General features: G+C 42.1%; 1 protein-coding gene across 1 annotated transcript in view; it reads right to left on the bottom strand.

The window, feature by feature from the left end:
- Positions 1-841: 841 nt before the first annotated feature.
- LOC128349873 (uncharacterized) overlaps positions 842-14,646 on the bottom strand; it is a 39,896-nt gene continuing 26,091 nt past the window's right edge. The window contains exons 4-7 of the mRNA XM_053307045.1: positions 14,087-14,205; positions 6,449-6,591; positions 3,126-3,323; positions 842-1,002 (exon numbers count right to left, since the gene is read on the bottom strand). Coding sequence (XP_053163020.1) covers positions 891-1,002; positions 3,126-3,323; positions 6,449-6,591; positions 14,087-14,205 — 572 coding nt within the window. The 3' untranslated portion in view covers positions 842-890. The remainder of the gene's footprint in view (positions 1,003-3,125; positions 3,324-6,448; positions 6,592-14,086; positions 14,206-14,646) is intronic.

Here is a 14,646-nt window from a genome sequence, read left to right as displayed (position 1 = left end):
TGTAAACCTATCCTATTCCCCAGCCAATGGCATGGAACTGCACCTCCACAGTTCGAAAGCGGTGGGGGTAGTGCTTTAAGGGTGGGGGAGGGTGCATTCACCCCTCCCACCACTTCCCCCCGCTGGTGCTCGTTACTTTCCAAAAACCTTCGAGGCGGCAGTGTACCTCCCTGCTGCCCCTTCCCCATCCTCAGCTGGAACTGGCCAGAAGTACCAGGCACGCGTGCGCCTCTCTGCCATGTGTGCGTGGGCCCATCTGCCGTGTGTGCATGCGCATGCAATGAGTGCCCGTGTGCCCGGTACTTCCGGCCACTTCCAGCTGAGCACGGGGAAGGGGTGGCAGGGAGGTACGCTGCCACCCTGAAGGTTTTGGAAAGTAACGAGCGCCAGTGGGGGGAAAGCGGCGGGAGGAGTGAGTGCACCCTCCCCCACTCTTAAAGCACTACCCCCAGGGCCTTTGAACTTCGAACCGGCCCTGGGGTTCGAACCTGTAAAAGGGCCTCCAAACAGGTCTGTGCACATCCCTAAATGGCTTTGGGAGTAATTTTCACCATTTCAGTGTCTTCTTTGTTGACTAAAACTATGATTGTGGTTCTGGGTTTCAAGGTCTGAAAGTCAGGGAGAAAGATTAGAAGATGGATAGGAATGTCAGGTATGTGTATGTGAACCATGCTTCATTTTTTATTTTGAAAAATCTTAGACTAGGATCCATAGAATGGTTTAAAACTGTATGGAAGACTTCAGTGTGATCTCATTGTGCAAGGGGCATTTTGGCACAGTATGCACTCAGGTCGGACTGTGACCATTAGAACAGGAAACAGACTTGTCTATTCATAGGATTTATTCCGTGAATCATGGCAATTCCTTCAGTTCCATCACAAAATATAATGCTATAGTATGGTGCATATTTTAGACAGAAAATTGGTTTCTAGTGGAGGACAGTCCTCTGGCAGTTTCAGGATCCCATCCAGCATTTTCAACTTTGGCAAATTGGAGAACACACTGGAGGAGAACAAGATTTAGGAATAGATTAGTGTTTTTCTCATATTCCAAATAATTCAGCCTAGCTTCAGTGTGCCCACCCCGCTGTCTGTCTATTCATTCATTCATTCATTCATTCATTCATTCATTCATTTATTCTTATTATTTCTCTATGTAAACTGCTTTGGACACTTTTGTTGAAAAGTGGTATATAAATATTTGTTGTTGTTGAAAGACCAAATGAGAATGAGGGTGCATGCATGGAACCCAAGTTGTACAGTAAATGAGCACAATATATGAGACTGCAGGACATATTGACAATGACTTACAATAGTGCAGACGTTAAGTCCTCCCCTTACAATATATTTTGGTCAGACTTGTGCATCATGCTGAATCCAACTGATCTGTCAGAGGGGTGAAACACACACACACACACACACACACACACACACACACACACACACACACAGAGCTACCTTTTCTTTTTTTCTTTAACTTTCCTTCGAAGTCCTGTGAGTGCCACAAGTGCTTCTGGGAAATGGAGTTTTTACTGAGACTGCAGCCTCAGAAAAAACTACCAGTCACAGAAGCACCCACATCACCCATAAAACCCCAAAGGAAAATGGAAATCCCTTTTAAATCCCAAGCCACAAGGCAGCCCCTTGTGTGTGCACACTCCCTCCAGAGTGAAGATGAAGCAATGAAGCCTGTCCACTTCCTCCATCTGGTCAGAGATGAAGGAAGAGGAGATAGTGGCAAGCAAGGGAGGATCTGACAGAACTGTTGGATCTCTGACTCAACCCAACAGTTGGGAGGAGCTGATGTGGCCACGGGCAGGTTGGGTTGCAATCTGACACAATAGGGCATAGGCCTATTTTTTGATACATGAGTGTAATTTGTAGATGCCTTAACTCCTCTCTTAAACCAAAGGTTTTTTATCCTTTTCATGTACATGATATACAAATACAATACATATAAATTTTCTTGATCAACAGTAAGAACAGGCAGGCATTCTCCTTGTAACTGTGAAACAGCTCAGTTAATATAATGTCAATTTTTTCTTGCTCAATCCGGGACAGGATTTGAGGAGTGGATTGTTCTTTCTGGGAAACTGTGATGCTTCAGGCATACTTCTATCCCTGTCAGCTGTATAATTGTGATGCTTCTGTCCCTGTCAGCTTTATCAGAGAATCCTGATACAGAATGGGGATTATGCCTCTACCCATATCAACCAAGAGGGAGAGATCAATGTGGCTTCTGTGCTCTGACAGGCACAGAGTGGTGGATCCATTCAACTCAAACCAATGGGGCTATAACTCTGAGGCAGAGTATCTGCTTTGTATACAGAAGGTCCCAGGTTCAGTTCCTGGGTGTTTTTCACATGGGGCTTTTAAAGCCCTTTAGCTCGCATCTCCTCCAGAATGGAGACCTATATGTTCACATATCAGCCAGATTTACTCCAAGCTATCAGGGAATACTTCACACACAATTCGGATTTTTCACTGCATGTTAGACTATAGCCTTATTTATATATGGAGGGTTTTTAAAAAATCCACTTTTTGCGTCATTTTTTGGGGACAACTTTGAGTTCACAGTAAAGCCTCCCAGTAAACTCACGGTACAGCCTGCTGTGTGAAGAACGTCCTGGTATCTCCACGTAGGGCTGGAAAAGACTCCTCTCTGAAACCCTAGAGCAGGTCTGCACAACTCTGGCCCTCCGGCTATTGTAGGCCTACAGCTCGCATCATCCACTGTGGCTGGGGGTGATGGGAGTTGTAGTCCAACAACAGCCGGAGGGCCAAAGATGTACAGCCCTGCCCTAGAGCGTCACTGTCAGGAAATACTGAGCTAGATGGACCAGTGGTCTGACTTGGTATACAACAGATTCCTAAGTTCATAACCTTGGGGCTTTATTTTCCAAAGCACACTTCATCTCCTCTCACAGCAAACTAGTGTGTTCTGGCTCACACTTTTGGAAATCACTGCTCTATCTGGTTTTGCCTTGCTGAGGCTATGGCACTGAGCACTTGATATATTCTTTCAAGTATTATGTCTTTCATCACTACTGCTATACAAATCTGTTTCCCAAGGAATGTCTTATTCTGTAATTGCACGTAGCATTTCAATGGTATGCAAGAACTTACAGCTGCCTGTAGTTTTCATGAAACTCACAGGGGTTCCTCTTGAGTACAAGAGATTCTAATGGAGTGTGCCTCAGGTCTGATAGCCCATGTAGAGTCTCAATGTTGTTCTCATCTAGGGACAGGTGTCTAATCTCGGGTATCTTTGGCAGCTGTTTGAAGGATGTGAAATGATTTCTGCTGAGTTTCAGTTCTTTGCATCTGTAAAATGTATAAACATGTGATATCAACCATTACATATGGAGGAAAAGAAATTCAGAATGTCTTCAGAAGCATAGGCAAGGATACACTCCTTAAGGAAGAGACTCAGTGGATCTTTACACTAGCCAACATGCATACAGAGCAACGGATCACCAGTGCAGTGAGGGAGAAGCCTAACATCACTTCCCAACTAAATGCAGCAGGGAATGGGCAATTTTTGTTGCTCTCCCCTTCCCCAGGAAGCCCTCTGTGTCACCCACAGATATGTCCTTGAGGACTGTGCAATCCTCAGGGACATATTTTTGGGTGGCACAACGGGCTTCCTGGGGAAGGGGAGGGCAACAAATATTGCCATTTCCCTGCTGCAGTTAGTTAGGAAGTGATGTTAGACTGCTCTCTTGTTGCACTGGTGCTTCCTTGCTTTGTATGTCAGACACTGGTATAACCTCACTGAAGGCTATAGCACTAGCGATGTGTGAAAAGATTTGGGTACAAAATGATTTGTACCCGAATCTGGCCAATTTGGGTGATTGTAGACAAAACAAATCACCCCTGTCCTCAGTTGCCCAGCTTCAGGTACAAAACAAATCACCCCAGAGTCACACCCGAACAATTCAGAAATTCGGTCCTCCATTTTGTGGCCAAAGTGGGCTGGGTGGTAGTGCCCAATGGGTGGAAGCTACCACCCAAATTTCAAAGAAATTGGGCAAATGTTGGTCATTGAATCTACTCTAATTTGCTACCAGAGAATCTACTCTCAGAACACCTCAGAAACCATTGGGCAATACCACCCACCCCACTCTTTTGGCCCCAGGACCCTTTGTGGGGGGATCCAAATTGATTCGGATTCAGATTCAGAAAATTCGGGTACAAATTGAATCTGGGGTACTTCGGGGGTGGGTGTGTGTGTGTGGATTCGGACCAAAAACAAATCGGAGATGATTCAATTTGGGTACAAATCAAAATGAAACAATCGATTTGTGCACATCCCTTTATAGCACTACACCAGTGGATGTGGTAAATCATCTCCAGTACTGCACCAGTTATGCTAGGTTAAATCCCATTTGTGACATGGTAAAAGCCTTGCAGCAGGAATATACCAGCTCAGTTTTGCATCAAGAGGCATTTGTCTCATGGCCTTTTCCACAGAAAGTGTCAACTCTGTGATTGGCAGTTGTGAAAAAGGCAAATTCCATGCAAAGGAGCATCATGGATACAAAACAGACAGTACTGTATAATAATGACCTTATACAAATCTGTGGTATTCACAGATTTGAAATATTGGCTGACATGAGGAAAATTACTCCAAATAGCTCCATTGAAATTACAAGGTCAAATTAGGCATTGCTTAGCTTCTCATTTTAATTTCAGTGGGACTACTTGGAGTAATTTTCCTCTTCATGTCAGCAGTTGTATATTGCTCTGGTCACCACATCTCAAAAGGATGGAAAGAGATTTCCATAGTGCTGGAAAGGTTGTAGAATAGGGCAATCTAGGGGTTTTTAAACTTGGGCCCTTCGATGCTGTTGGCCAAAGGCCATTGTGGCTATGGATGATGGGAGCTGTAATTCAACAACATTGGGAACCCAAGTTTGGAGCATCTTCCCTATGAGGAAAAGTTAACATGTTTGGAACTTTTTCTCTTAGCTAAAAAGGGGGTAAGCACAGATATAAGAGGTGCAGAGCAAGTAGGAGAGGAGCATTTCTTCCTCTCTCCTAAGGCTAGCACGTGGGTTCATCCAATGAAACTGATTAGCAGTAAATTCAAAATAGTCAAAAGAAAGGGCTTCATCACACAGGGCATAATACATTTATGGAATTCGCTGCCCTAAGATTTGGTGATGACCACCAGCTTAGAGGGCTTTAAAAGAAATAAGACATGTTAATGGGGGATAGGTCTATCAGTGGCTCATAATCATGATGCGAAGCCTCCATGTTCCGAAGCAGTATACCACTGAACATCCACTATGGAGACCCACTGTAGGAGATTGCATTCTCTTCATGCTCTTCTTGTGGGCGTCTCAAAGACATCTGATTGGCCACTGTGAGACACAGGATGCTAGTTTAGACTTTTGGTCTATTCTTTCAGGGCTCTTCTTGCATTTTTATGCCATGAAATATATTGGAGGGGCGGGGGGTGGGGGAAGGCTAGACAAGCAGAGGTATCTTTGTGATGTTACTTTCTGTAGAGCAGTTCCTTCCCAAATCTCAAAAGCTTGTTCAGATATGGGGGGGGGGGAGGGCAGGGGCGTAACTATAATAGAGCAAGGGGAGCAAGGGGAGACAGTTTTCTGGGGGTCCCCTGTCTTGGGGTCCCCTTAGAGGCAAGTCGCATGACTGACTCCCCCAGCTGCGCACCCACCTGGGCTTCCTTCAGTTGTATTCATCCTCTGAAACTGAAGTGAGTGTTAAGACCTGGAGCTACCAGAACAGCATGTCTTTCTCTAGTACCATTAAATGACTTGCATTGTCCACAATTTACAAAACCTTTTCAAAAATAATTTAGGATGATGTGTGTATGCTTTTATTTCTTTACTATGCTTACTATGCTTTTTGTTACCACTATTCAGCCTCATTTAAGATTTCTTTACTTCATGAGCTGAGCTTTAGTGAGGGGGGCATTTTAAAATCTTGTATCTGGGCCCACTCCAACCTTGCTACGCCCCTGGGGGAGGGAAGGGGGGGACACTGTACCAAGTCCCACCCTGGTGCTGATTGCCAGGAAGTACCATCTGCCTTGTGCTCCTCAAACATATGGTGGTTGCCTGAAGAGACAAACACTAAGTGCGATTACGGTTGCTTCTGTAGTCGCAAGTTGTGGAAGATCAGAAGCTGGGGCTATGCTGTCATGTAAAAGTCACCTCCTGCAATTTAACTCGGGGCTCCTGACTTCACCTTCATGAGGCAGAAAGGAGGAGCTGTGTGGCCGTGGTTCCTGAACTGTGAAGGTAACATCACAAGGGAACCTGACCTATACTTTGAGCTGGCAAGGTGAATAATTTTCGCTTGCAGAGAAATTTCAGACAAATTCCTCCCATGTGAAGTATATGTGTATGAAATATGCATAGTGCTACCGTTAACTTGGCCAATACTTGAAAAAGTCCAAGTGTTCTTTTAAAACATACCTTGGCAAGCATGTGGCACTTAGATCCGTCAATGAGTTGTCCACCAACCAAAGCCTCTCCACTCGAATTAATCGCCGCAGAATCCTTTTAAAGTTTTCTACCTGGTAAAGGTCTCCCAAATCTTGATATGAAAGATTCAAACTCTGGCAGGGGATGAGGAGGTATGGAATACACATATAGAGTCCTCTTATTTAAAGTACTTCAACAGAGAGTTAAGATCTTTTGCATACACAGTGGCTTGCACAATATATGAATTTGACCTGGTCTGTACATACAGCAGAATGAAGTGGTAAAATAGAAGCTACAACATAGTAACTGCGATCAGGAAGAGACTTGCATTTATCATGGGTGAGAGGACTCCAACTGCTCAGCCTTATTGAGACTAGAGGTCCTCAGCAGGAACTGCTGTCTTGAAGCCAGAAAACGGTAACTGGCAAGATCAGGAAATTCTATCTGAATCTTCCCCGCACCGTGTGGAAATTATTTCTTTTATTTATTCATTTATTTACACATATATCCCGCTTTTCCTCCAAGGAGCTCAGAGCGTTGTACATGGTTATTTTTTATTCTAACAACCACCCCTACTAACTGGGCAAAGAGGCACCTTTTACCATGGTGATTCTCTTTATTTAGCAGGGGGAGAGTAACTGGCCCTATCCACCCTCAGCACTGTACCTCCAGTGACTGTTGCTGGTGTCAATCTTATGCTTCTTTTTAGATTGTGAGCCCTTTGGGGACAGGGAGCCATCTTATTTATTTATTATTTCTCTTTGTAAACTGCCCTGAGCTATTTTTGGAAGGGCAGTATAGAAATTGAAATAATAATAATAATAATAATAATAATAATAATAATACCCCCAATGAGGCACTACCTTGGCGTGGTTGTGGGGCTTGCGTGCTCTGAGGAAGGTGAGAGCTATGCCAGAGGTCCAAACATACTGGACAGGTCTCACCAGAGGAGCCAGACAAAGAGTGCCTCTCCCATCAACAATATGGTGAGATGTAACTTTAATAAATCTATACCGGATCGGTCATCGCCCGGGTCAACAAGGACCGCGCCAGGTGCTGGAGTCCCTGGACATCTGGTGGCAAGTGGGCAACAGGACTCAGGATCTTCAGTTGAGCAACCAGGGCTGAAGACAGCAAAGATACTGCAAGAAATGTCGCTTAACCGAAAAAAATATACGAAAAATGCCAACAAGGAAATAATGATCTGCTATTACAAGTCCAGTCCAACTAGAAGAGGTTATTTTAAAAGAATGTACCCAATTTGGAAAGAGAAGCATCCAGATACAGAAATAACAGAACAAAGGCTAGCAGACCAGAGAAGATTCATAATAAGAAATAAAGTATTCACAGGAGTTGAGCTGGAAGAACTGCAAAGAGCAACACAGGCTCAAGATATGGAAGAAGAATTACCACCAACTGAAGCAGTTGCTCAGGCGCAGGTGGAGGAGGTGTTGGAAATAGAGGATACCACTGTTGCTGAACTGTTTCAAAATCAAAACCAGGCAACCTCCCCTTTGCCTTCACCTCAAAAACCCAAATGCCATTTAACAGAAAAGCAACAAGAACTAAAGCAAAAAATAACTGAGCACATGAACCAAACAACCACCAGGGTTCGACATCCAGCTCTAAAAACAGTTGCCAAAAAACAACTTGCTCAGGTATTAAAAGATGTCAGTGCTGCACTTGCAGAAATAACAACCAATAATTTGCAAGAAACAAACCAACTAATGTACAGTGCAGCAACAATAACAACACAAGAGCTCGGATATAAGATCAATGGACCTGTAAAAACAGAAAGTAGTACATCACCTAAATGGAAGATTAGACTAGAAAATAAAATCTCCAGGCTTAGATCAGATGCTAGTAAATTGAAAGATATGAAAGACAAGAAGCTGAAGAATGAAAACACCAAACAGTATCTGATCCAAAAATACCACATAGATTCAAGAAAATTAGAGAAGTCCTAGAAATAATAAAGCAGCAAATAACAGCAGTGTCAAAGAAGATTAGCAGATATGAAGCCAGAATTACACAACACAGGCAGAATCTCCAATTCCAGTTGAATCAGAGACGTTTCTACCAAAGCACAGAAGGAGAAACTGGAAGAAACATAGAAACACCAAATAAAGAAGAAACAGTGCAATTCTGGGGGAAATTATGGGACAATCCAATAGATTATACTAGAAAAGCAGGCTGGATGAAAGAGGTCAAAAAATGTAACCAACAAATGCAAGTTCTAATAATAACATCAGAATTAATAAGTGAAAGAGCAAAGAAAATTAAAAATTGGACTGCTCCAGGCGACGATGAACTGCATGGCTTTTGGCTTAGACACCCAACAAGCCTTCATAAACAACTATCAAAACAGTTCAATCACATTTTGCAAGGAGGTGATATTGAACAATGGCTAACAACTGGGAAAACTCATCTCATAATGAAAGACCCAGCAAAAGGTGCAGTTCCAAGTAATTATAGACCGATAACCTGTCTGCCAACCATGTTCAAATTATTAACTGGAATAATAGCAGATGAAGTGATGCAACACTTATTAACTAACAAACAGCTTCCAGTTGAACAGAAAGGAAATTGCCCGAATACCAGATGCACAAAAGACCAGCTGCTGATTGACAAAATGATTTTAGAAAATTGCAGGAGAAGAAAAACCAGTCTAAGTGTTGCATTGAGTGACCACAAGAAAGCCTTCGATTCATTGCCTCACACATGGATACTAAAATGTTTAGAAACAACTGGTGTCAGCAAAAACATTCAGATATTTATTTTAAAAAGCAATGAGCATGTGGAGTACAGAGTTAACAATCAATGGTGAGACACTTGGACAGGTTAGCATTAGAAGAGGCATTTTCCAATGGGACGCACTATCCCCTATGTTGTTTGTAATCGCCATGACCCCACTTTCACAAATACTAAACAAAACAGGCCTCGGATACCAAACATCTGAAACATCAAGTCAAATCAACCATCTGCTGTACATGGACAATCTGAAGTTGTATGGAAAGTCCCAGTCAGAAATCGAATCACTGCTAAACACTGTCCGTATATTCAGTAGCGATATAGCAATGGAGTTTGGACTAGACAAGTGTGCTGCATTAATAATGAACAGAGGGAAAATAAGAAAAACAGAAGGAATAGAACTGCCCAATGGAAGCAACATCAAGAACCTGGAAGAGAAAGAACATTACAAATACTTTGGCATTCTCCAGGCTGATAACATTGCACACACTGAAGTTAAAAGAAAAATTGCAAGTGAATACATCAGGAGAATTAGAAAAATCCTCAAGTCCAAACTCAATGGCGGGAACACCATACAAGCCATAAACACCTGGGCTATACCTGTTATCAGATACACTGCAGGAATAATAGACTGGACCCAGGCAGAGCTAGAGACGCTAGATCGTAAGACCAGGAAAAACATGACCATCAATCATGCTCTGCACCCCCGCAGTGATGTAGATAGGCTATACCTCCCTCGCAGCTCAGGTGGAAGAGGAATGCTGCAAGTCCATGAAACAGTAGAGGAGGAGAAAAGAGGCCTTGAAGAATATATCAAGGATAGTGAAGAAGATGCACTTAAAATGGTCAATAATGCGAAACTATTCAACACCAATAAAACCAAGCAGGCCTACAAGAAAGAACAAGTCAAGAACCGAGCAGAAAAATGGAAAAATAAGCCACTGCATGGTCAATTTTTGCACAATATAAGTGGAAAATCAGACATCACCAAGACCTGGCAATGGCTTAAAAATGGCAACTTGAAGAAAGAAACAGAGGGTTTAATACTGGCTGCACAAGAACAGGCACTAAGAACAAATGCAATAAGAGCAAAAGTCAAAAAATCAACCACAAACAGCAAGTGCCGGCTTTGTAAAGAAGCAGATGAAACTGTGGACCACCTAATCAGCTGTTGTAAAAAGATCACACAGACTGACTACAAACAAAGGCATGACAAGGTAGCAGGGATGATATAGTGGAATATCTGCAAAAAATACAAGCTACCTGTAGCCAAAAATTGGTGGGACCATAAAAATGAAAAAGTTGAAGAAAATGAAGATGTAAAAATATTATGGGACTTCCGACTACAAACAGACAAACATCTGCCACACAATACACCAGATATAACTGTAGTCAAGAAGAAAGAAAAACAAGTTAAAATAATCGACATAGCAATACCAGGGGATAGCAGAATAGAAGAAAAATAATAGAAAAAAAATCACAAAATACAAAGATCTACAAATGGAAATGGAAAGGCTGTGGCAGAAGAAGACCAAAATAATCCCCGTGGTAATTGGCACCCTGGGTGCAGTTCCAAAAGACCTTGAAGAGCACCTCAGCACCATAGGTGCCACAGAAATCACCATCAGACAATTACAAAAAGCAACTTTACTGGGAACAGCCTATATTCTGCGACGATATCTATAACAACAGCAACAACATTGACAATAAAATCCAGCCATCCCAGGTCCTTGGGAAGGACTCGCTGTCTGGATAAAACAAACCAGTCAATAACACCTGTCTGCCTGTGTAAATAAATAAATAATAATAACAACCCTATGAGGTAGGTTAGGCTGAGAGATACATGACTGGCCCAGAGTCACCTAGTGAGTTTCATGGTTGAATGGGGATTTAAACTCGGGTCTTCCCAGTCCTAATCCAGCACTCTAACCACTACACATGACCTACTGAGTAAGAGCTACAGACAAGGAATGCAGGGATGGGGCTGTATGTCAGTGGTGGAGCATCTGCTTTGCATGCAAAAGTCATGGGTTCAGTCCCTGGCATCTCCAGGTAGGGTTGGGAAAGTCTCCTCCCTGAAGGCTTGGAAAGGTATTGCTAGTCAGTGTAGGTAATACTGAGCTAGACTGACCAATCATCTGCTTCCTATGTGCATGGAGGGGAGGGATGAATTTTTTGACCATCCCCCCATTCCTTCTGTAGCTTCTTGTGCCTCCTGAGAAATATATTTCTCAGGGTTTCAGGACCCTCAGGGACATATTATTGGGAAGCACAATCAGCTGCCGAGGGATGGTGGGATGGCAAAATGTTGCCTCTCTTCTATGTGTGTTGGGGGAAGTGTCCTTACTCTTACTCAGTATGTCAGGCCTGAAACAAACCGTTAGTGTGATTTCATTGTAGGGATCTTTCATAAGCTGCTTTGAGAATGCACAACCTGTGCACTTGAGGCTATAAAATGGCATACAAATGTTCAAAGTCTTGAGGTAGTAGAATGGATTGTACAATTTTTGGACTGTAGGAGGAGATAATATTTTTACAAATTCCTCACATAATAAAAGCTCCCTGAAAGAAGTAGCACACAGCAGGAAGCAGGATGGGCCATTACCTTCCAATGCTATATTTTTTCTTGTGTTCATTCATCCCCAGGAAGGTTCATCCATTCCCAGCACAGCATCCCTCCAGTATCTGTTGCTAGTGTCTATCTTACAGTATGTTTCTTTTTAAGATTGTGAGCCCTTTGGGGACAGGAAGCCATTTTATTTACTTATTTATTTTATTTTATTTTATTTATTTATTTAGAAAGCTTTGGGAACTATTGTTGAAAAACAGTATATAAATATTCATCGTATTCATATTTGTTTGTTAATGTGGGAAAAGATTTAGAAATGTAAAACAGTCCTGCAGTCTAAAGTAATACTGTTCACTCTATCTGGCCAGTGTGGTGTAGTAGTTAGAGTGTTGAACTAGGACTGGGGAGACTCAAGTTCAAATCCCCATTCAGCCATGAAACTCTGGGTCAGTCATGTGTTTCTCAGCCTAACCTACCTCACAGGGTTGTTGTGAGGGTAAACATAACCATGTACACTGTTCTGGGCTCCTTATAATAATATAAGGAGCCTCTATAATAATATCCTATATAATAACATCATCATCATCATCATCATCATCATCATCATCATCATCATCATAACAACAACCCACAGGTCACACATTCTACCACAGATTTTACCCCACACAACTGCACTTGGTGTGTGGTAAAACCTGCCTTTGATAGAAAAAACAACCAAGCATTTTTTGGTGTGGTAAGCTCATGCTGAGGTAATTTGGGTTTCTGAATGAGTGCTCAGTTATATCTAACCAAAAATAAATTAGAATGTCAAATTGGACCCAAACAACTAGAACTTTTCCACCTTTTGGCAGAAGTCTATCCTGCCATGCTGGAGGGGCCTGGTATTTTGTGATTTGACAGACTCATTAATGAAGCGATTTCACACAAAATACTCTGCTGACAGAAACATTTCCCCTTCCAACTTCCCTCGATGGTTTGGAACAGGGTATGGTTTACTGTGATTTGAAGGAAGCCAGAGACGTATCTGCTTTTGAATATCATATTTGTTTACCATCTGTCTGCTACCAATGAGTAAATCAACACCATCAGGAAAGTGAAGAATGAGATGTGTAAAAGCATCTGGAGCTGTGGAAAATTAACCTGATCAGAGAACTGGAGTTGCTGATGAAATCACCTCACACACCAGGTTTCATGAAATGGTGACTGCTAAGCTATGAGGAGCAGGGCTGGCATTATATGTGAGCCAGGCTGTGCACTTGTGCAAGGTCACAAAGAAATGTTTAATCCAGGCCCACAAATAAGTGTATAAAAGTTTGGTTCAGGCTCCTAAACAGAATGTAAAGCCAGTAGGCCAGAATAAAACTGTTAAGAATGTGAGGCCAATCGGCCAATAGGTAAAAATACCAGAGCCTGACAGGAGACAACATATGTGACTAGGGTCATGAGACAAATCCACTATTCAGCAGAAAGAAAAATAGTTGGCTGATAACTAGTAGGGTCAGCAGAAAAGACTCAGACATGAACTCATGTTTAAGGCTCTAAATGGCACAGACAGGAAAGCATATGTTTAACCAAAAATGACGTCTGTCAATGGATGTACTGACTTGCTTTTAACCTATATAAACTGGCAACTGCGTACCCCGAGAGCACAGTGCTTGTCAGACTTCTGACTTGTACTCTGCCTCCATGATCATGAATAAAAGCTAATTTGATCATGCACCCTCATTGTATTGACTTGTAAAAGGGAGTTTCTCCATCAGGCAATGAGCTCTATTGCGGAAACCTTGTCTAATCCTCTGTCTAAAGTCTCATTCTCTGTCAATTTGATGGAAGGATGATCGCAAGGGGCTGAATTAAACAGGAGGGAAAGGTTCCAGAGGATTTTCCCGCAACAAGGACCTGTCTTCAGCCAACCCATGAAGCCACCCCCCCCCCCAAGCCTTAACTAGTTTCACTTATTATTAACCCCTGCTAACTTGGTAAAAAGGAACCTTTTAACATGGTGATTCTCTTTTATTTAGCAAGGGGGAAAGTAACTGGCCCTATCCATCCCCAGCACAGTACCTCCAGTGAATGTTGCTGGTGTCTATCTTATGATTCTTTTTAGTTTGTGAGCCCTTTGGGGACAGGAATCCATCTTATTTATTTATTATTTCTCTGTGTAAACCGCCCTGAGCTATTTTTAGAAGGGTGGTATAGAAATCGAATAAAAAACAAACAAACAAACAAACAAATATTATTGCAGAAATCACTGAATGAAGTGTATGCTAGTATGATTACATTAACTCTCTGTACATAAATATTCTTACCATACAGTTTTCCCAGTTTTCCTGCAGCCTTTGCTCCCATTTGTTTTTCTCTGTCATTTGCTTTCTTGTGGGCAGAGTATGATGTTCTCCTCTGAAAAAGCGCTCTTCTTCAGAAGGTCCTGTTCGGAACATATAGAATACGCATTCCAATATTACACTGCTGCTTGTTTAATTTGTATCTTCATAGACCCTACCAAAGTTTAGAAATGTGTGAAAAGTGATATATAGACTCTAAAACTGGAGACAGGCTATTTTTGTAAGGTTTAAAGAGTTTTGAAAAAGTCTGAAGTTTCCATGGTACGCACATGCATTTGTTTTGCTCCATTGTTACTTCTAGCCGAACAGGTTTTGCAGGTTTTTGAGACAACACAAAAACATGCAAAGCCTGTTTACTAGATGTAACAGTGGGACAAGTATATACACCACAAGCAGCAATTCTTCTTTAAACCAGCACTCTCTGAAAAAAATTATTGCAAGTCTTCAGCAATAAGACTTGCTGAAATCTTAGACTCTTATATTGTAAATAACAATATAATTTTCCATTTCTTAGGGTCTTTTTT

This window comes from Hemicordylus capensis, chromosome 3 (assembly GCF_027244095.1).
Source record: "Hemicordylus capensis ecotype Gifberg chromosome 3, rHemCap1.1.pri, whole genome shotgun sequence".
Lineage (NCBI taxonomy): Eukaryota > Metazoa > Chordata > Lepidosauria > Squamata > Cordylidae > Hemicordylus > Hemicordylus capensis.
Note: the sequence above shows the minus strand (reverse complement) of the source record. Positions and strands in the feature narration are given on the sequence as shown.